General features: G+C 44.8%; 2 protein-coding genes across 5 annotated transcripts in view; one reads left to right on the forward strand and one right to left on the reverse strand.

Annotated features, from left to right (window-relative positions):
- Positions 1–610, reverse strand: part of ASB7 (ankyrin repeat and SOCS box containing 7) — a 52,253-nt gene extending 51,643 nt beyond the window's left edge. Inside the window, exon 1 of the mRNA XM_066239053.1 lies at positions 93–610. The gene's annotated coding sequence lies outside the window, so the exon portion shown is untranslated. The remainder of the gene's footprint in view (positions 1–92) is intronic.
- Positions 611–880: 270 nt separating this feature from the next.
- LINS1 (lines homolog 1) lies at positions 881–22,165 on the forward strand. 4 transcript variants are annotated; one of them, XM_066238689.1, is made up of 9 exons: positions 881–999; positions 1,455–1,723; positions 10,137–10,205; positions 13,257–13,744; positions 13,860–13,949; positions 14,978–15,119; positions 15,579–16,151; positions 17,375–17,546; positions 20,310–22,165. In XM_066238689.1, the coding sequence occupies exons 4-9, from the start codon at positions 13,361–13,363 to the stop codon at positions 21,193–21,195; spliced, it is 2,247 nt and encodes a 748-aa protein (XP_066094786.1). In that variant the 5' UTR covers positions 881–999; positions 1,455–1,723; positions 10,137–10,205; positions 13,257–13,360; the 3' UTR covers positions 21,196–22,165. The 4 variants fall into 4 exon arrangements, with proteins under 4 accessions (XP_066094786.1, XP_066094789.1, XP_066094790.1 ...); XM_066238692.1 differs by lacking the exons at positions 1,455–1,723; positions 10,137–10,205 and having other exon boundaries at positions 918–999; XM_066238693.1 differs by lacking the exon at positions 14,978–15,119 and having other exon boundaries at positions 953–1,723; positions 15,650–16,151.
- The last annotated feature ends 663 nt before the right edge of the window (positions 22,166–22,828 follow it).

Genomic DNA, 22,828 nt, shown 5'->3' on the forward strand with positions numbered 1-22,828 from the left:
GTCAGGGCAGGCAGGAAGATGCAGTGATTTTTTTTTTTCCTCCCCTCCCTCCCGGCCGCCCCCTTCCCTTTCGGGAAGGTAACTGACTTTACCTGTCTGCTCAGCTGCTGTTCGTCTTCCTCCTTTCAGCCTCCTCCACACTCCCCAACTTCTCCATTGAAGAAACAGCCCGGGCAGGGCCGGACACGGGGGCTCCCGAGCCGCCTCGGTGGCTCACGGCCCCAGCCCGGCGAGCATCCACACCGCCAAGCAGACGCGGGGCGGCGGTCCCGGCCGCGGGGCAGCCTCCGGGCAGGGGTGCAGGGAGGAAGTCCCGGGTTGGGGAGGTGCGGGGGGGGGAGCGGCGCAGCCCCGGTCTCAGGGCTCCGAGCAAGGGGTGCCGCGCTCCGGGCCGGAGGCTCCCAGCCCCGGTGGGGGATGCGGGAGGTCTCGGGGCAGCGAGGTCCCAGGTCGCACCGGGTCCTGAGTGCCAGCCGCGGGAGCTCGAGGCGGGGGGCTTTCTGGATGCACTTTGCACTGGGCCACCCCCGCCCCCTCCCTCCAGCACTTTGGGGTCACTGGGATGGGACCAAGGCTTCAGCAGCCAATCAGCGGCCGCACTAGAGCCCGAGGCCGGAGCCGTAAACCAGGTCCGGGGTGGGTGGGGGGGGTGGGGAGGAGGGCGCGACTTGGTTGGTTGGTTGCTTCCTTCTCTCCTCCTTATCCATAGCGGCCCCACCCCCTTGCCTGCCGTAAAGCCGCCTGCGCATTCGCGACAGTTAGAAGAGGCGCACCGATCGAAGCTGGGACTCGTCTCCGATTGGCCGCCTTCACGTCCCCTCGTCTTCGCCCACTGAGGTTTCCAAAGCTCCGCCCCTAGCGGAGGGACTCAGAGTGGTTGCTAAGAGACACTGTACTCAAGGGGTCCTGTGCGCATGCGAGAGGAGGGGCCAGCGTGTACTTTCGGTGAACTACGGTGGCCCGGAGAGGGCCGGGCTTTGCCGGAATGGCGGTGCGGAGGTAGATTGGCTTAAGCTCTAACCGTGACGGGTAATTGGGACGAGACCGCGGCCGCCAAAGGGGCTGGCCCGAGGGTTCAAGGTTGGGGTGGCGGCAGAGAAGAGCGTCCTGCCCCACCGCCCCTCGGCGCTTGTCAGTCTTGAGTGCCATGGGCGCCGTTCGCTACCTGGCTGAGCACACCTGGCCAAGCGCGGAAGGGAGCGCTTTGTAACGGCGGGGACGTTCCCAGGGCTTTTTCCCCGTAGGAATAGCGACCCTCGAGGGATCCGTGAGAATGCAAGGGGGGCAGGAAATAGAAAACGTGCGAGATGCACGTGTTTATGAAGTGCGTTCATTCATTTTGCTGGTTCGTGCCGACCGGGCACAGTGCCAGCCGCTAGCCGAAACCACGGTGAGCTGGACAAAGTCTTCTAATTGACCCCCTCCCCCGCCCCCTGGGGCTTTCACGTTAACAGGACAGATTCGGATAGATCCGATCAAGAAAACCCCAGCTGGAGACTGGCGTCGCGTTGGACGGGGACGCGATGGCTGTTCCAGATATTTCAGGAAGTGACATTGGTGCAGAGATCTGAAAACGGACGGGCCGGCCTTGCCTAGATCTGGGGTGTGGGCGAGGGAGGGGGCCATTTGCAGGCGGAGAAAACCAGAGCGCCAAGCCTCCTGACGCTGGAATAGCCCTTGCCGTGTGTGGCACCTGTGAGAAAAGCCACCGCAGGCAAACCGAGTGAGTTAAGGGGGAGAATGATTGGTAATGGAGTTGGAGGTGGGGCTGGGGGGACAGGCTGCAGATCTTGGCAGCACCTTATCAGCCGTGGCGGGGAAGTTCTTGGGTCTTGTTTATGTTTTTGAAAAGCTCACTTACCTGCACCAAGCAGAAGACTAGCTGGGAGAAGGAGCAGATGACCGCAAATTATAGGCTTTTGTCCAGGCAAGAATTGACATTACTGAGTCACCTAATAGAGCAGATGTTCAGCCGATGTCCTTCTAGAAAGGGTTACCTAATTATATAAAAGGAATAATTTCAAGATATCGACTGCTAGGGTAGTTAAAATAGACATAACTGTAACGTAACACTGTGTAGTGGAAGCATGATGCCTCCAGCCAGGTTCTTGTCTCAACATTGCTTTGGCTTGTAAGGGTCTGTGTGGTTCCACAGAAATTTTAGGGTTGTTTGCTCTACTACTGAAAAATGCCATCGGAATTTGCACAGGGATTGCATTGAATCTGTAGATTACTTTGGTCAGTATGGACATTTTAACAATATTGTCTCTTCCAGTCCCTGAGTGTGGAATATCTTTCCATTTATTTGTGTCTTCTTTAATTGGTTTCATTAAAATCTTGATCAATAGGGGGTCTTTTATCTCTTTGGGTAAATTTATTCATGGGTTTTTGTATTTTTTTTTGACGCAATTGTAGGTAAATCAATAAGATTGTTTTCTTAATGTATCTCTCTGACATTTGTTATTAGTATATAGAAATGCAATAGACTTTTGTATGTTGACTTTGTATTCTGCAACATTACTGAATTTGTGTAGTAGTTTTTTTTTGTTTGTTTGTTTTTTGGTGGAGTCTTTAGGGTTTTGCATGTACAATATATCATCTGCATATGACAGTTCTTTCTTTCCAATTTAGATTGCTTCTGTGTCTTTTTCTTTCCAAATTTCTCTGTCTGGGACTTCTATACTGTGTTGAGTAAAAGTGCCCAGAGTGGGCACCTTTGTCTTATTTCTGATCTTAGATGAAAAGCTTTCTCAGTTTTTCACCATTGAGCATGATGTTAGCCGGGGGCTTGTTATATATAGCCTTTAATGTGTTGAGGTATGTTCCTTCTATACCCACTTTGTTAGAGGTTTTCTATTCTGTAATCAGTAACGGACGTTGAATTTTGTCATACGAATTTTTCTGCATCTATTGAGATGATTGTGTGATTTTTATCCTTCATTTTGTTAACGTGCTGTATCCCATTGACCAATTTGCAGACTTTGGACCATTTTGCATCCCTGGAATAAGTCCCACTTGATCACAGCATATGATTCTTTTAATATATTATTGAATTTGATGTGCTAATATTTTGTTAAGGATTTTTTAAATCTGTGTTTATCAGAGGTATTGCTCTGTGATTTTCTTTTCTTGTGGCATCCTTGTCTGGTTTTGTTAATCAGGGTAATGCTGACCTCATAACTGAGTTCGGAAGTATTCCCTCCTCTTCCTTTCTATGTGTGCAGGGGGCGAGAGAGTTTGCAAAGGGTTGGTATCAATTCTTCTTTAAATCTTTGGTAAGATTCACACTGAAGCCATCTGGTCCTGGACTTTTGAGTGTTGGAAGATGTTTGATTACTGACTCAATCTTCAAAGTAGCAATCAGTCCAGATTTTTTGTTTCTTCATGATTCCATCTTGGTAGGTTATATGTTTCTAGGAATTTATTTCTTTGAGGTTATCCAGTTTGGTGGCATAGAAAATTATAGTCAAGCTTAAAAGCAAAAGGGAAATTGGAAGAGCTTTCTAGGCAGAGGGAACAGCATTGTATCAAACTCCAGAGTCTGGAAGGACCCTTTTGAGGAGACTACTGTAGAGGAGAGTATCATCACCCTCTTACTTGAGTTTTATAAATGTTTTCATTATGACAGCCATTTACTTCTTCAGACCATCCGAGCAGGAGCTCCTTTGCAGAGGTGCGGTAGGTCATTGTAAGGCCAGGGGCAGCACTGCAGTTCCCATTGGATTGGGGCAGACAGTAAAGAAACAGCGGAGCCAGGAAATGGTGGGCCATTCCGTTTATTAAAGTCCCTAACGGCGGACGAGCAAGCAGGCAGGGAAGACCCCTTCCCTTCCTCCCGTCTCAGGACCCCACCAGTCTCAGCAGTCCCCAGCCAGACAGGCCGCGCAGAAATGAGGGCTCCCAAGCCCCGACTTGGTCTCGGGTTCCAAAACCCAGACTCATTCATTTTCCTGACTCTCACCCTCCGGATTCTCCAGCCAAAACCAGCAGGGGGGGGGGGGGGGGGGGGGGGGAGCACCCTTCTCCAGCAAACAATAGCAAACAATCACCCTTCCCAAGCAGGAGGCAGTCTGCAATTTACAATCTGCCGCCCTGAGGGCAAGCACCGCAAGCCTTCCGTAGACTGTACACACCTGGTGCTGCCCTACTAGAAGCAAGCAATCTTTAAAAACATTTGTTTACCCAACAGTCACTATTTTTTCAAGGGAAAATCAATTCTTGTTTGTGTGTGTACAGTATTCAGAATTCAGGAGTTCAGCAAAATCTCGTAGTGCTGTTGTCACGTTGACAGACAATCCTGAGTGGTTAGTGGTGGCTTTTTGGTGGGGGTCTTAAGAGCAGGGAAGGGGGTGCAGATTAGCAAAGGGGAGTGAGTGAAGAAATTTCATTCTGCAGTGTCACTTAACATGTAGAGCCACAGTTTAGCAACTAAAGGTAGAAACTTCGTTTTTTTATATTGATACTCTAGAGGTTATATATATATATATATATATATAAACTGCATAGCATTACCATGATATAATATAAACCCAATGCACTCAGGTTCCTATTCAATAAAATCTAGTAGGTTAGTCAGTGCTTATCTATGTATAGCCCCCAGCCCAATGGCTGGGCCCAGCTGTCATGTTCTGACCTGCCTTCCAGGGGCTTTGGAAGCTCTGAGTTTGAGAGCCACTGCTCTGAATCACCTCTGAGCTTTTCTCCTGTGCTCAAATGCTCCGATTCTGATGTCTGCACTATGCAAAAAAAGTTTGCCTGAGAGATAGATGGTCAGTCCAGGGCTGGTTAGTCTCTGTCAATCAAGTTTACATTAAGCGCTGCCATCCCTCTGGTCTTCCAGGCTTCTGAGAACAAAATTAGTTTTTGATGGGTCCAAAATCGGTGCCAGCTCTTCATGGATTTATCCAGCAGGTGAACTGGGATGACCCTAGAGGAGTTGTCAAGTTTTTGAGATGAATGGGGTCTCTTGCTTTTCCGCAGCTTCCCATCTTTGAGGCTGTACCCCCCACCCTCGCCTTTCTGAGACCTCATACCTGTTAGCAGGAGCTCACTACTTTCTTATCTGGATCTGGCATTGGCACATTATTTACAATAGTCAAGGTACAGAAACAACGGAAGGGTCCATCCATGGATGAGTGGATAGAGAAACAGAGAGACAAACAGAAAAGCCACTGAGCTCATCAGTGCTGAAGAACAGATTAGTGTTTGTCAGAGATGGTGGGAGAGAGGGGGGCAACAGGGAAGGGGAGGAAAGGTCCAAACCTCTAGTTATAAAATAAATCAGCCTGACCTGTAGTGGCGCAGTGGGTAAAGCGTCGACCTGGAAATGCTGAGGTCGCCGGTTCGAAACCCTGGGCTTGCCTGGTCAAGGCACATATGGGAGTTGATGCTTCCAGCTCCTCCTCCCTGTCTGTCTCTCTCTCTCTCTCTCTCTCTCTCTCTCTCTCTCTCTCTCCTCTCTAAAATGAATAAATAAAATAAAATAATTTAAAAAAATAAAAAATAAAAAAAATAAAATAAAATAAATCAGTCCCAGGGCTGTGACATACAGCATGGTGGCTATGATGAATGCTCCTGTATCGCAGACTTGAAAGTCACTGAGAGAATGGATCTCACCAGTTCTCATCATAAAAAGAAAGTTTTTGAAACTATATTGATGGACATTATGAGACTTAGTATGTTGATCATTTGCATTATATATAAATATCCCATTATTATGCTGAACACCTAGTCCTAACAAACAAACAAAGAACACTCCAACCTGCATCTGGAGTCTCTAGATAAGAGTCTTAACCAGAGGACGAATTACAGAGTCCGGGCAGGCACTGGGGCTGTCCCAGAACTATTGTATCTGAAGGTCCTGGAAGTCCTGAGGGGAGGCCCGCAGTCTTCCTCTTGAGCTGAAACTCGAGCACCATTGTTTTAAGGAAATGAGCCCAGCATGGTGTGCCCCTGGGGCTAGTAACTGCCATTATCTGCTGGGGCCCGAGGTGCGTAGGAGCAGTTCCTGAAACTTGAGAGAGCTGCCGGCCTTCCTCCTTTCACTGCCTCCCCCCCATCTCCTGCTGGGGCATGTTGGGCCAGACGGGAGAAAGGTGAGGTGTCACCAGCAGGGCAGAGAGAAAGGACCCAGCACAGGGCAAACCCTTTGAGGGAGGTACTCTTAAAGTCCTAGTTGACCAGCTTCCATGGCCCTGGTGGTGGGCTGGGGTGATGGGAACCTCTGTCCTTTCGGTGTGTGGGCCTTCTCAGTGCTTGTGCACCCTCCTTAGCTGCCCTTAACCTTGGCTTTGACGCCCAGGCCTCCACCCACCTCCCTAACCTTGCTGTAGAGTCTAACCAGACCCATTTTATCTCTCCTGACGAAAGGAATGCCATCTCAATTGGGGAAGGGAATCAGAAGGACAACCTGGGGAACCCCAGCATCCTCACTAAGGGAGTAGCACTGACTAGATCGCCACAGGCTCCGAAATCCATCTTTCTGGGCTCCGATCCCAACTCTGCTGCTTGACTAGCTCTGTAACTAATCCCTGTGTGCCTTACGTTTCCTTACCTGTAAAATGGATACGATAAGAAAGCATCCACTGTCCACCTCATGTGGTTGTTGTGAAGCGTTTGATCACTTAGAATAGTGTCTCATACGTAACAGACTTTCAATTAAGTTTAGGAATTAACATTCCTAAGAGTCAACTTTATGTGAAGGTGGTTGGAAAGTGTATTATATCTATATTAAGACATGCAGGGTTTTGCCTGACCTGTGGTGGCGCAATGGGATAAAGCGTTGACCTGGAACACTGAGGTCGCCGGTTCAAAACCTTGGGCTTGCCTGGTCAAGGCACATATGGGAGTTGATGCTTCCTGCTCCTCCCCCTTCTCTCTCTCTCTGTCTCTCTCTCTCACTCCTCTCTCTCTAAAAAATCAATCAATAAAAAATATTTTTTAAAAAACGTTTAAAAAAAAAGACATGCAGGGTTTTTATTAGTAACAACGCAAAACTCAAGTAGTTTATATACTTAAACAATACAAGAGAGACTTCACACTTGATGCCTGCGATGGGCATCCCCTTGGCCACCTGGTGCCGGCATTCACACTCCTGCCTAGAAGAGCTCGCTTGTCCCAGGTTGGCCTCTGCTAATGCTGGTGTCCTTCCAGTCCGGACAGCGCCCTCATCTCCCTGTTCCAGCTGTCTTCAGAGCATCTCTGTGTTCCAACCACTCTTCCCCAGACACTGTGCCGTGTCAGTGTCTGAAGCGTGGTGCTTTGAAGGGTCCCCTTCCTCCAGGTCAGCTTGGTAATGCTCCCTGCGATGACCCACCTTGTAGCAGCCACTCTGGAGAAACATGTGGTGGGTCAGGGTCCCTCATTCATTTTCTCAGCATGTGCCCCTTAATGCTATAATGGATTGTGTGTGTGTGTGTGTGTGTGTGTGTTTTAAAGAAAAGAAACTGAAAAGAAACTTCAGCTCACAGTGAGTGGGTGACCCATAGACATTTGTTCCCGTGCAGATTCTCGGGCCAGCATTTATACGTTAGAACAGTGGTTGGCAAACCTTGGCTCTTTGGCCCCTTGAATGCGGCTCTTTGGCCAGTTTAGGAGTACCCTAATTAAATTAATAACAATGTACCTACCCATATAGTTTAAATTAAAAAAATTTGGCTCTCAAAAGAAATTTTAATCGTCGTACTGTTGATATTTGGCTCTGCTGACTAATGAGTTTGCTGACCACTGTGTTAGAACACTTTGTGGTTAGCAGTTTGTGCTGAGTCACCCCAGAAGCCACGGAGCTCCCTCGGTCCTCATTCATCTGTTCCTTGCCTGGCATCGTGACCCCTAGTGGACGCTTCGTTTTTCTCTGCTGCCTGTAAAGGGTCATTCTGAATCTGCGTCTCTTTAAAAAAAAGTTCAAGTTTCTGACTTTCCAGACTGATTTCTCACAACCTGGTTCCAGCCATGATAGGAAACAGCTTATCCACCCCCTTCCCCGAAGTGATTGTTTATTTTTTTGTTTGTTTTTCACATGTTTATTTATTGGCACTCACTTTAGTTGTGTGTGCTCAAAAGGCTGAATCATTTGAAATGGCCCTTTTCGTAGGTCAAGCAGGGTTGAATAGCAGCGTTTTTATTCTCATTTGTGGTGAAATGTAAGGACCGTGGCTGTGTAGAAATACTATTAGAAGTATTTTACTGCTGTAGCATTGAAGTGAAAATGATTTCATTTGTGGCTGAAAATTTCAGAATATGATATTAGTTAAAACCTATACTGTCATACAGTATTTGACATATAAAAATATCAATATTGGGAAGAAATGTTATTGTTACAAGTAAAATAGGTACAGGTTTTGAAGTGGAATATTGAAAATTAATTTTTGACGTGCGCTGACAATAAACAAGACAAGGAAGGAGATGATTTTATCTAGGCTGTTGTGAAAGCTTGTTGGGGTAAGGCCCCAAAATCCTAAATTCAGGATCTATTCCAAAGAACTGACTCTTAGCCTTATTCAAATTCTTAAGAGCTTTAATAGGAGAAGCTTAAACTTCCAGGGCACAGCAACTACGCCCAGTGATTCCGGGCTGGTGAAATCCGCACCCCTCCCGGAATGGGGTCCCTTTTTATAGGACGTCAATAGCAGAACCACAGGTTAGGTGGTCACTTGTCTTATACCACCAGCAAGAACAGTGCATTTCTAAGTTAAAAGATAACATCAAGCAGTTGTTACATTCCGTGTATTCGTTAACCTCCCTCCTGGGGTGTCATGCTGGGTGACTCCCAGCAGCCAGCCCAGCGAGAGGCTGCCCAGTCCCAGACAGGACTCCCGAGAGTGCACACCTCCCAAAGCCTCTGCTGCTGGGGCGCTGGGGCTCCTCTACAGCGAGCTCGCCCACACCTCTCAGAGAAGGAGGAGAGAACGCGGGGGTTATGGATGAGGGCATCGGCGAGGAAGGCGGGACTGGACACGGATCCTATATGGCAGGGGTTCCCAAACTACGGCCCGCGGGCCACATGCGGCCCCCTGAGGCCATTTATCCAGCCCCCACCGCACTTCCGGAAGGGGCACCTCTTTCATTGGTGGTCAGTGAGAGGAGCACATTGACCATCTCATTAGCCAAAAGTAGGCCCATAGTTCCCATTGAAATACTGGTCAGTTTGTTGATTTAAATTTACTTGTTCTTTATTTTAAATATTGTATTTGTTCCCGTTTTGTGGGTTTTTTTTTTTTTTAGTTTAAAATAAGATATGTGCAGTGTGCATAGGGATTTGTTCATAGTTTTTTTTTATAATCCGGCCCTCTAACAGTCTGAGGGGCAGTGAACTGGCCCCCTGTGTAAAAAGTTTGGGGACCCCTGCTATATGGGAATATGTTCCTTCCTGAGTGGCCCATTCTGGGGACACCTGTTCTTCTTAACCATTTCTGATTTCTGGAAGCACAGGGCTCAGGTAAAGGTTAACACTATGGAACAGAGCAACAGGCTTGCTGATGCTCGGATTTATGAGTTGTATGGAAGGTACGCCACAGCTTGAGAATAGGGTTTTGAGGAAACGGACTGAAAGTTTTATTCATAACTTTAAATAAAAATCTGTCATCTCCCTTATACTTATTTCTGCACCAGTGGACTGAAACAGGGCAGCTTTGTCTCGTGGGGGTGGTGAGGAACTGGAACCACGTAAAGGCTGATAAGCAAGGGGGAGAAGCCAGTAGAGAAGGGGGGTTTGAAGACGGAAGGCAGGTCTGTGGGCCTCACTGTCTAGATGAGACTGGAGGTCAGTGACAGCCCCCTGAGGTCTCTTCCAGTAAGGGCAGGGCATTTGTATGTAAATTGTAAGTCCGGAAGTCTGCAGATTTTGTTAAAGGGTAAATTACAGGAGGACAAAAGATTGACCTGTGCAAAATGAGTGGGTATCCACCATTTTATTTAACTCATTAATTAATGCACGAACTGGGTAGATGTCACAACCATTTCAAAGACCCACAACTTTGTGTGGAGTAAAGGAAGGCTGACTGTGCTCTTACTACATGGAAGAGAAGGTGACTCTTCTCACTCCTGGGAGGTTGTCCTCCACCAGAGGATTGTCTGCACATCTGTAGGCAAGATGCATTTGCATTGCTTTTAGTTGTTTTTTTTGTTTTGTTTTTTAGCTGGAAGGCAAGGGAAGAACCCACCCTCTTGGGATCTGCTAATTCCTAGATGATTCCATTGAATGGATAGTGAGTAATCTCTTAAACCCAAATCTCCCATTTTCCCTCACCCTGCTTGCTCTATGGTAACTGCATGCTTCCTCTGATGCTCCTGGATGGTTGATTGCTGTTTTCTCTGCTTTTGAAACTGTCACCTGGGATGTCCTTTTCCTTCTATAAGGCCGGCGGCCACGGCCACCAGATTCACATTGAATTCAGGCAGACGGCAAAGGGACTGTGGAGCCCCGAGGATGGTGGGCCATTCCAATTTATTGGTGGCTCACAAAGGCAGGCAGGCCAAAAGAAGGAAGAAAAGGGAAAAATATCGCAGTGGAGGGCAAGGGGTCAGGAAACCAGCCGCAACTCTGCATGATAAGGCTGGAGGGGTGCCATCTCCTCATCGCCAGAGAGGGGGAAGCACTTATTCTCAAGATAGTGCTGTCACGTGTCCCTGCACTAATTGCACAAAGAACTTGCAGCCAGTAAACCTGTGAGCAAGCCAGACAGCCACTTCCCCCACACCTTCTCTCTTTCTGTTCTCCATCCTGTCAGGGGATTCTGGGGTGGCCAGATGTCAGTAGTGGCACCGGCCACCAGGATAGTTGACTCGTGTTTGGATTACAGTCGTCCCTCGCCATCTCGCAGTTAGTTCACTTTTCATGGTCTCACTGTATCGTGGATTTTTAAATTGTATATATCTAATTTTGTATCACGGATTTTCGCTGTATAGATATCTTTATAATTTTAATTATTTTTGTGGCAAAATAAGCATTTTCTAGCTTAAAAAATTAAAAACTATAAAAATAATAATTAAAATGTATTAAAAGAATATTGAATCAAAATAAAGCCTTAAATGTATATATAAATAATAAAATAAATATAAGGTCGCTACTTCACGGATTTTCACCTATCCTGGCGGGTTCTGAAACCTAACCTCTGCGATAGACGAGGGCCCACTCTGGTTCAACAGCTTGTGTCTTTCTTGGGATGGCATTTTTATCATTTTTAGTCAATGCTTTAAATGGTGGCCAAGGTCTCTTTCTATTACCAGGTAATTTTAAGTTGGAAATCAATCAGCAATAACCAGATACCATTTGACGACACAGCTGTCTGCCTTGAGGTTTTCATCTGTAAGTTGAAAGTGGAGGCAGTTAATGAGTTTGAGTTAGCCCAGTGGTGTTCAGCCTAGAGGGTTTCAACCCCCAGGAGAGTGCCAGGGTTACCTGGCAGGTAAAAGCCAGGAATGCTGCTCGACTCCCTACCATGTACAAGGCAGCTCCCCCGCCACAGACCTCCCTAGTCCCAATGTCAAGAGCGCTAAGGTGGAAAAGCCCCAATCGCCCATTGAAAAGTATCAGAAGGAAAGCTATGATCAGAATGATTTCATGGTCTTAAATCTGTATGGAAAATGTTGTTCCAGTAGAGCCCAAGCTCTACATCGATCAGGCGTCCCTGATTTGACTTCCCCGTGCAGTGGGACAGTGGGACACCCCTGCTTATCAGCAGGCTGGCAGCCTCTTCGAGACTACTCTTGAGGCGGCTATGAGGATGCTACTGACCAGTGCTGACACTAACTGCCACCAGAGGGAAGACATGACTGATTCACAGAGTTAGTTGCAATAATCACAGAGGCAATTTATTACTCACAAATCCTTTTGGCATGCCTGGGTACAGCTTAAGGGGGCCCTGTCGGCGTGCTCCTCTCGGCTGTCTTTGGTTGGAGTTCTGTGGAGACACTCCCTATTCATGTTGGAGTCTGGGTGACTACTGCAGCAGGGGTCCCTCAGCTTTAGTACCTTTTCTGGCCAATGCCTTCTACCAGGTGTCAATCTACAGGATTATCACTTCAAACCACCTTTTTGGGAGTTATATATGTTAATCTACTGAAATGTTACATCAAACCACTTTTTAAGATGTTCTTATTTACATTAACTTATAAAGTTATGACACCAAGCCACTTCTTATCTATGTATAACTTCACACACACACTAACTGGGCCCTGCTCTAAAATCAGAGTCTGTTTATCACATCTGCACCACTATATTAATTCCTGTACAGACAGCATAACTTTATTTAATTTCCTTAATTTTTTCAACATTATTCTTTTTTTTTGGATTTTTCTGAAGCTAGAAACGGGGGAGGCAGTCAGACAGACTCCTGCATGTGCCCGACCGGGATCCACCCGGCACGCCCACCAGGGGGTGATGCTCTGCCCATCCAGGGCATCGCTCTGTCACGACCAGAGCCACTCGAGTGCCTGGGGCAGAGGCCAAGGAGCCATCCCCAGCGCCCAGGCCATCTTTTGCTCCAATGGAGCCTCGGCTGCGGGAGGGGAAGAGAGAGGAAGGAGAAGGGGAGGGGTGGAGAAGCAGATGGGCGCCTCTCCTGTGTGCCCTAGTCGGGAATCGGACCCAGGACTTCCGCACGCCAGGCCGACGCTCTACCACTGAGCCAACCGGCCAGGGCAACATTATTTAATTACTTTTTTATATCTTCCATATTTTTGTTTTTTATATTTCTATATGTTTAATTACTATAACTTTATATTACTACAACAAACATGCATTTTGTTTTTGATGATCTTGAAATAATCAAGATTTTTTTTTTTTTAACAGAGACAGAGAGAGGGATAGATAGGAATAGACAGACAGGAACAGAGAGATGAGAAGCATCAATCATTAGTTTTTCATTGCACGTTGCGACTCCTTAGTTGTTCATATTGCTTTCTCATATGTGCCTTGTCCACGGGCCTTCAGCAGACCCAGTAACTCCTTGCTCAAGTCAGCGACCTTGGGTCCAAGCTGGTGAGCTTTTGCTCAAACCAGATGAGCCCGCTCTCAAGCTGGCAACCTTGGGGTCTCAAACCTGGGTCCTCCCCATCCCAGTCCGACGCTCTATCCACTGCGCCACCGCCTGGTCAGACGAAATAATTTCTTATTACCAACATTCCATCTTAGAAATCAAGCAACTAGTATTGCCTTTAATTCAAGAGACTAAGTGACTAAGTAGAAACAGACTCCTTCCCCTTGTAACATGATGTATGTAACACTTACAATTTTAAAATTATTTTTCCTATTTTAGATCTTACCGAAGAAACACCATAGAGATTTGTCACAATTCTGAGATTAATATAACTGCTATTTGGGACTGTCAGACTTCTCAGAAGATATATCTTGGCAATTAAAATGAAAGACGTCTTCGAAGTTTTAGAAGAGTTATATAAGAAGGTACTCCATGGGGCCACCCTTGAAAATGACAACCAGGATTACATCTTATATCTCAACCCAGCAATTTCTGATCAAGACGGCTCTACGGCCACCTCCTCAGGATGCTTAAACACACTCGGTGACGGGGGCCAGCATCCGCCAGTCCCTGTCAACCTTTCTTCCGTGTCTGCAGCTCCCGTGTGCTCGCGGAGCAGAGCCTGCGAGGTGCTGCTCCTTCAGTTAACCGTGGTCAGGGTCATGGTAACCAGAGCCCTGGCTCTCGAGACCGAATCCCGTGCAAAGGAGACATACCGCGAGATCATTAAAATTCTTTTAGAATCCTCTGACTTCGAATCTAAACTGGTAAGCCATTTGTTGTTGTTTTTTGTAGGTGATATATCTATATATTTTTTAAGCTATAAAGTAGAAGTTTTAATAGTATTCAGCAAAGTGGGCAAATGTCTTTGTTTCCCCGTAGACCAGTATGTTCCAGAACGGGGATAAACTGTTGTCTCACGTGGCCACAAAGTGCCTTGGGTCACTTCTGTATTTCCAGTTGAAAGAAAAGGTACAGAATCAAAAACTATGTTGTTATTTTGGTATTTCTTTTCTAGTTTCTTTAGGATTGTTCTTTGGTTATCCAGTTTCACCCTTCAATATTTGTATCAGTAACATGTTTGTAAACATAGTAACCTGTAAATCCACAAAAGTGTAACAGTGTGATGCTATAATGATAATTTTTATCAAGGGTGAGGGTCTCAAATACATTACAAATCAGATTCTTAACCTGAGGCAGGCTTATAAGTCTGAGAGTCCATAACTTCAGATTCTCAAAGGAGTCAATAGGCTTCCTTCTCAAAAAAAGAGGTTCAGGGGTCCTGCTTGAGACCAAGACCATTTTTGCAAATTTACTATAAATTCTAAGAATGATCCTCAGCATAATGAGAAAAAATGAATACTAGATTGACCATCTGATATTTCTCTTATCTCTGAATTAGTTAATAAACAAATCTAAGCATCTACTGACTTTTAGCTATAAATGCCTGGTCATTTCTGAAAATAACATTTTTTACCCTAAATACACAAAGGTGGTAATTGCAGTAGAAAATTTGGAAAATAAGAAAAAGTATAAAGAACAATAAAAATTACAAATTTCACCACGTGTAGGTATAATCGCTGCTAATATTTTCATGTTTTTTTAGCCTTTATTTCTATAGCATATTGAATTTTTTGACTTAAAGAATATCAGGATTGGCCTGACCTGTGGTGGCACAGTGGATAAAGCGTCGACCTGGAAATGCTGAGGTCGCCGGTTCGAAACCCTGGGCTTGCCTGGTCAAGGCACATATGGGAATTGATGCTTCCAGCTCCTCCCCACTTCTCTCTCTCTCTCTCTCTCTCTCTCTCTCTTCCTCTCCTCTCTAAAAATGAATAAATAAATAAAAAAAAAGAATATCAGGATATTTGTGTTCTCATTTTAATAAATAATCATACTTTTAAGAAATGATGTTGTATAGAATTGTATTGTGTGGTTTGTAATATAAAGGAAATATTGTATTATAGCTTACTACTTTTAGAATTTTTTCTCACTTATAGATAACATTAAGTAATTTCTGGATAGCTTTTTGCCAAAAAAATCTTTCCGAATACCCTGAAAGTGATAAAGTCATATACTGCCTCTGGACTCTTACTGTTGTCATCAAAGAAATCTTTAAAGATTCATGTTCACAAAAAACAGGTATGAATTATATTCCCCCATAAGCAATTGTCATTATCTTGCTCCCAATGAGAATTATAACAAAGAGTAAACGTTATAACAAAAAATAAAATTTAACATCTGATCTGTCTTGAAGTATGAAAAACTAAAGAATCTCACCCCGTATTTTTTTTATTGAGGATACCTCTCCAAAGGAAAAAAATGAAAAGCTCTTCATTATTGTTAAAAACCAAAATTTAGGCTTTTCATTATTATATTTCCCTAGCATAACCTGATGGCTCTGGTTGTTTGTCAAATGGATATTAACCAGGGTTATTAGCTGTTAATCTATACATTTTCATTTGTCCACATTAGAGGTAGACAGTGAAAATCTGTTTTTTTTTTCATCTTGTAAAATTATAACTTATAATAACTGAACTGTGTGTTGTAAGAAGGTTTTGTTTTTTCTGTTGTTCACAATCACTATTTTTACAATTGCAGACATCCTAACACAGTTCCTGGCTCCTCTTGACAGTAGTTTCGAAGTCTTTTACCATTCCTTGTTTTCTCAGCATTCTGGAAACCTCCAAGACACTTCTGAAAAAATAAACGGCTTGATATGTTTTCTGGAATTGCTGGAACTTCTCATAGCGTCCCGAATCCACCTGGAGTCAGACTTCGCCTGCCAGAGGATGTTATTTTTGAAACCGTCTCATGTGCTAAACATTATCACCTGGCCCATTCCGGCTTTTGTCAAAAGGAAATTGGTGACATTTCTTAAAAGATGCCTTCTCTGGAAAGTGGGTGAAGACCTCTGTCGTGGGCCTGTCCCCGCCTTGCTGCCTCCAGGTCGCTTAGATGGGGACCTGTTGGCTTTGGCCGACGCTGTGTTGCAGGCCGTGGACTTGGGCTTCCTGAGGACATTGTCTGTCCAGGGAAGACCTTCCTGCTTCGGCGGTGGCCCCGTTCAGCCTGGCTGTCCAGACCCTGTGACCCTCAGAGCGGGGAGCTTGCTGCTCATCAGGTCCTTAGAAGTCAGGTGTCAACACTGTGCTTCCGCAAAGGAAATGAAAGGTCAGTGTTTTCCCAACTTCTTCCATATGTGAAGTAATGAGTGATTACTCGCCGAAGTGCGATTGTAATTATTCCATCTCAAAACTATAATTCTACTCCTTTAAGCCACGTATAATCCCAGTAAGAATTTTATCAGAGTTTCTACAAAAAAAAAAATATATTAGAACTACCTTAAGAAATACTAACCTTTTCTGTGGGCTAAGCTGAAATGTGCACAACATAATTAATGGCAAGTGTTTTTTAAAAGTTGATGCTGTTAAAGTCATTGCAGAAAAAGTGATATAAGTCAGTTCATATGTGGACATTGGTTGGATTTTCATTTATCTTTATAAAACTGATATGTCTACCAATATAGATTATTGATAATTAGGAGCTAATATGTGAAAAGGCATATTTGAAGAAATTGTCACGTGTATTTTCCAGGATGTTAACTCAAGAGTTCAAAGACAGCTCTTTAAAATGTGATATTCAGTTTGGGTGTTAGGGAAGACATGTCCTCCTTTTCACCTGAGAAAAAGGAAGTGTAAACATCTCTAAACAAGCAGCCTGTCGTTTTATGAAAGGCTCGACTTGTAAGCAATGATTTCCTTGAATTGCTATGGATGTCAGCTAGCTGGTAGTAGTAACTAGATTAGCTATAATTCTGTGCAGCTTTAATTTACACCACTAGGTGGCATGTGTTATAGAATTTAGAGTTCTAAATGGCAGTTAAAACTTCCCCAAACCTTTTTGATTTTTGTGTTTAATAATAGTACTTTCTTTTAATGCTTTAAACAAACAAAAAAAATTTTGTTGTTATTTTGAAAGCAAAATTATTTTCTATGTCATTGCATTGCTACCTCTAGTAACAGGCAGCTGCGGCATCCGGTGATGTCTGTTGTGCACTGCTCATTCACCTGTATGCTTTTAGCAAGATATCATGCAACTTATTTCTAAAAGGTTATTAGTTATTGAAAAGGTGTAGCAATTGCTATAGACAATCTGACGGTACATCTTAATGTCATTCTATTGAGTGAGCCACTTTTTTTCTCTGAAGCTCCCTTTCCTAATTTGTCAAGTAGAGATAACCCCTAATTCGCAGAGATTTTCAAAGTGTGAATCACAATAATAATGCATTTTAAAAGGATTTTGGGCATGGTCCTGACATACGGGCAGGCAGGCAAGATATGAATGGATTCCTAAGCCGTTGCCTGCACTCACTTTGAAATGTTTCTGTTTTGAAGTTGATTTGCAGAGGTTCATGTCTGAGTTACTGACCTTTGTAAAGCCTGACCTCCGGCCCCCTGTGCAGTCACACCACCCGTGTGCATGGCTGCCCAGGGTCTTCATAGAGCAAGACGATGACATGCTGGAGGCCGCCAAGGCGTCCCTGGGCATCTACCTGAAGCTGAGCGGGTGAGTCTGTGTTGCAGCAATTGCACTAACTGCTTGCCATGAAAGCAGAAAACATGTTTAATACAGTGCTGGGCCTGTTATTGACTTTCCATCATTAGCAGCAAAAAAACCCAAACATCCCTCACAATCTTGTGGTTTCCTTATAACTTCCAGGTCCTCTAGCTCTGCCCTGCATGAAAATGAGATTGATTCTGCATTTTCATTAGAAATCTTGGCTGGCGAGGCAGGCCTAGGGCAGCAGACCAAGACTGAGGCTAGGGAACACTGTCTCTGGTCAGTCTCCCTCTCGGCCCTCCCTGTGTGGTGCGGAGTCCACATCCAAACCATGACCAACTTTTTATATTGAGTTTCTATCAGGTGGTTTTTGCCTTTGTCAAGGTGGGCACGAACCTGCCAGTCATCAAAGGAGCTGTTGTACATTTTCATGTTGATGTACATTTGAACTGGGGCTGGAATCATCTCGAAGCAAATACCTGAAACCAGTGGTGGGATTCAAATAATTTAACAACCAGTTCTCCACCCTAATGACTATTTTAAGTGTAAAAAAACAATCTACCGAAAGATAATTTATTATTTCATGCATTTACTACTTAAAGAACAATAATACACAACACTAGATGATAAGAGTTTTAATATGAATGAAAAAAATATTAAGTAATACCTGACGAAAAGCAATAAAACTGTTATTTAAGATATTTCCATAGTGCTTCTTGATTGGCGCCCTCACTTGCAGTTTCCCTCGTTTTTATCTGAGCAGCATCGGCTGTGTGATGTATCCTTAGCCATCCTTTTCACTGTGGGGTAGGGTCCCCTTCCTTTACAGGGGAGCCAATTAGACTGATAGTCGCTGTGTTTGATATATTAGCAACAGTTAGGCAACTTCTATTCTCTTCCTTGAAAAACCCCACCTTAGGGAGAACCCCGATTTACAAGTGCCATTTTAACAACTGGTTTGCCAAACTCAACAAAAAAATTAGTTACCAGTTCTGCTCAGCCAGTGGGAACCGGCTGAATCCCACCACTGCCTGAAACTCATTGTGAATTCATGTCACTGATGACATTTCACACCGATCCTGTTTCCGGTTTATTAAGATGGTTGTACTTGAGGGGCGGGGGGGTGGAGATCTGTCTTCCTGTCTTCTTGTGGGAGATAATCTGTAATTGGTTAGGAAGTTAATAACCCATGACCCCGGGCACAGTTCCTGCTTCTGCTTTATGAAAACCCCCTAAGTGTGGGCGTTGTGTCCCTTTCTTTCTTGGCCCAGAGGAGGGGCTCACAGTGGCGTGGCAGTGGAGCACTGCTGGCCGCGTCCACTCGCAGACTGGAGGTGTTTGGGGCCAGAGTTTCGAAAGGTTCTAATTAGGAGCGCAGAATTCCTGCATGTGATTTGAATCAGGCTTGGAAGCGGCCCGATGCAGATGCCGTGGGAGTGCACATGCCTTTGAGAATCACCCTAGCTGTGCTCAAAGCCGCTGCCCAGCCCTCCTGAGAGAGCGGGGCCCGCGAACGAAATTCACCCTGTGTGTGGATTTAATTTCTGAACTTCAGGTCATCATGTCCAGGTGTCCATAGAGGCACATGTGTGTATCGTGTGTGCTTTTTAATTATTTTTACTTTATTTTATTTTTTTACAGAGACAGAGAGAGAGTCAGAGTGAGGGATAGACAGGGACAGACAGACAGGAACAGAGAGAGATGAGAAGCATCAATCATTAGTTTTTCCTGGTGACACCTTAGTTGTTCATTGATTGCTTTCTCATATGTGCCTTGACCGTGGGCCTTCAGCAGACCGAGTAACCAACTGGAGCCAGCAACCTTGGATCTAGGCTGAATTTTTGCTCAAACCAGATGAGCCTGCGCTCAAGCTGGCGACCTCGGGGTCTCGAACCCGGGTCCTCCGCATCCCAGTCCGATGCTCTATCCACCGCGCCACCACCTGGTCAGGCTCATGTGTGCTTTTTAGAGGCAGTTGTGTTAGTTCAGATTGTCTGTGAATGATGGAATCCCACATAACCAAGTGTAGGCAGAAAGGGATTTATCGGCTCTTCCGAGATCAGACGAGACAGGGTGCACTCAGCGTGGTGCGGCCATAGACAATTTACCATCTCTTAATCGGGAATCCAAAAGGGTCAAGCTGGCACCAGGCATAACTTTAGAGAGTGGGATGCCAATCCTGCCATTGGTTATTCCCCAGGAGCATGGGCGACTCTGATTGGTCAGCCTGGGCCCCATGCCCACCCCAGGTCAGGAGAGTGTAGAAGGAAAGGAAGGTGAGTGAGGTCCACCCCCGCTTGCCCACCGCACCCCACCGCACGGTGTGGATGGAATAGCTGCCGGCGGGAATGAAGAAGTCCCCTCTCCAGGGTCGGGAAGTCAGAGCACTTCTATAGGCAGTGGATACGGTTTGTTTTGTGGGGTCAGATTTCTATACAGTTTGTAGAAAAAGAGATTGGTTTGATTTTTTTCTTCTAAAGTAATACATAGATGTAAAAAGTGATCTGGTAGGTGAGTTTATTGTATATGCATTCCATCTGCCAAAATTTATTTTTGTAAAATGTCATTCATCTGTCCTGGCCAGACAGTTCGGTTGGCTAAGCAAGCGTTGACCCAATGCACAAAGGTTGCACGTTCAATCCCCGGTCGGTATACATACAGGAACAGATTGATGCTTCTCTCTGTTTTATCTGCCTCTTTCACTAAAATCAATGAACAAAATATTTTTAAAATTCACTAATCTGGGGTCTCTATTATCTTTATTTTCAGAGCCTGTAAAGCTACTGAGAGCTTGACCCAAGAAAAAGAGATGTTGAACCATCATTCACATGAAAATGGCTATAACCCACACTGTATATTTTTATTCTTTTTGAAAAATATAGGATTTGATTCCAAAGTTCTTCTTGACTTTTTGATTTCATCAGAAACCTGTTTTCTTGAATATTTTGTCAGGTATTTAAAATTATTACACAAAGACTGGGACGAGTTTTTCACCCTTTGCAGATACCTGGATGTCACCGAGTCTAACGACAGTCTAGATGTCCGTGGTTGCATCTCCCTACTTGGCCCAGACAGAAGCAGCAGCCGAGCAGACTCTGGTCCTCTGGCCGCACTCGGCCATCCCAGGAGCGCCCAGGCCGGTGTGTCCTGGGCTCCTGACGCTGTTTCTGAGCCACCGACCCAGGTCATGACGTCGCCACGGACCCCCGCTGCTCCCCATGCTCACAGTCTGCCTCCCCCCCAGGTCCCTCAAAGCCTGGTAGATTATGACAGTTCTGAAGATTCTGACGTAGATTCCACAGACCTGTGTTTAGCAGAGAGTAAGCAGACATCTTCACAGCAAAAGGTAACGAAGAAAATTCAGGACACAGTTAGAACAAGTGAAGGTAAAAAAGAACTTTGCCCAGAACTTCCGTTAAGGCCTGCGGTTCCAAAAGGATGTCCTGCACCTCCTCTCTCTGCTGATGATGACATAACAGATAACAGTGTCTGTGACGTGGGAATGGCTTACAGAACAGTAACATGCTTTGGAGAGCTACAAGGTGCCATTGACCGTTTGCAGAAGAAAAATCTCTTCCCATATAATCCAACAGCACTTCTGAAGTTGTTGAAACAGATTGAGGCAACACGCAGCACGAGTGGGAACCCTTTGTAAAACAGCAGCATTTTATTTCCGGGAACTGTTTTGTGCCTTAATGAGATAATAGTAAAAAAAGAAGAAAAAAGAAACTTGCAAAGTGTTTCCTAAATTAAGTCTTTCTGCCTATTTGAAGAAGCCTAGTGACTTAAAAAAAGATGTACCAAATGACAAGTCACATGGTACAGTTTGACACCAGTTGAAATGGTTATTGTATCCATTTGTTGGGGTGTTCTAACAAATTTAAAACAGTAGAAATTGATTCTCTCATAGTTCCAGGGGCTGGAAGTTAAAATCAATGTATCAGTGTGGCCATGCTTAATCTGTCCAGACCCTCTGGAAGAATCCTCCCCACCCCTGCCTCCTAGCTTCTGGCGATGATGGCAGTCTGTGGTGTCCTTGACTGGCTGCTGCAGCAGGCCCGTGCCTTCCTCCACTGTGGCATGAGGTTCGTGCTCTGCAAGCGTCTGTGTCTAGTTCCCCTTGTCTAAGGACACCTGTCATTGGGTTAGGGCCCCCCTCCCCCAGCTGGCCTCCTCCTACCTTGATTATAATCCACAAGGTACCTATTTCCAAGTAAGACCACGTTTACCCAAATACGGTTCTGGGGGCTATGAATTTGGAGGGACACTAACCCAGTACAGTAATTATTTCCTCAGGCTGTGATATATGCATTTTAAATCCTAGCAGTTTTTTTTTTTTTTAAGAGATAATTAGCTCTATGTTTATGTATGTGTGTAGGTGGTCCTGTGAGCACAGACTGCTCTTTTTAAAAAAAATGTTAATCCCTAGGTAATTTTTCTATTTTAAAATCTGAACTGTTGTCCTTAAAATTCTTCTTATATGTTCCTTTAGTAGAGAAATATCAGGAAGGCAACCCACTAGACATGAGACAGGTCGTCAAAACAGGTTGGTACTCATTTGGGTAGAAACGGAGAGTTGAGACTGAATAGAAGATCACTAATTAAAGTGACAATGAGATGCTTTTGTCAGCCAAACAGAAATGCAGAGGTCCAGAGTCTGACCACAGAGTTGGGGTCTATAGTGAGTCAGTTTTTACATGAATTACAAAAAATGTGTATTCAAGCACGGTCAGCACCATATTGTAGAAGCAAAAGACCAGAACTATCTGGTTAAATAAGTCATCATGTATGTTCTGTGGAATACTATGTACTTACATAAGGAATGAGCTGTGACCATATTTACAGATAGAAAACGTGTAGTAAAAACCAATAGATTCTGTAGGTTTGAAGATTTATATGCTTAAACATAAAAAGAAAGGTAAAAATAAATACTGTGTTAAGACAAACATCTGTCAGAGTCTCAATAGGTAAATATACTGCTCACAAAAATTAGGGGATATTTTATAGCTTTATATTCATTTTGAAATATCCTCTAATTTTTGTGAGCAGTATATGTTTCAACTTATGTACAAATTCAACTTAAATCTTCAAGGGCCCTGGCCGGTTGGCTCAGCAGTAGAGCATCAACCCAGCGTGTGGAAGTCCTGGGGTCGATTCCTGGCCAGGCACACAGGAGAAGCACTCATCTGCTTCTCTACCCCTCCCCCTCTCCTTTCTCTCTGTCTCTTCCCCTTCCACAACCAAGGCTCCATTGGGGCAAAGTGGCCCCGGGTGCTGAGGATGGCTCC

The sequence above is a fragment of the Saccopteryx bilineata genome, chromosome 7 (assembly GCF_036850765.1).
Source record: "Saccopteryx bilineata isolate mSacBil1 chromosome 7, mSacBil1_pri_phased_curated, whole genome shotgun sequence".
Lineage (NCBI taxonomy): Eukaryota > Metazoa > Chordata > Mammalia > Chiroptera > Emballonuridae > Saccopteryx > Saccopteryx bilineata.

Bases quoted from the DNA above. Each gene is read 5' to 3' on its own strand.
- LINS1 (XM_066238689.1), top strand. From the start codon at position 13,361: ATGAAAGACGTCTTCGAAGTTTTAGAAGAGTTATATAAGAAGGTACTC. The intron at 13,950-14,977 runs GTACAGAATCAA...TCTCACTTATAG, and splicing joins ATTTCCAGTTGAAAGAAAAG to ATAACATTAAGTAATTTCTG. The intron at 16,152-17,374 runs GTCAGTGTTTTC...TCTGTTTTGAAG, and splicing joins TTCCGCAAAGGAAATGAAAG to TTGATTTGCAGAGGTTCATG.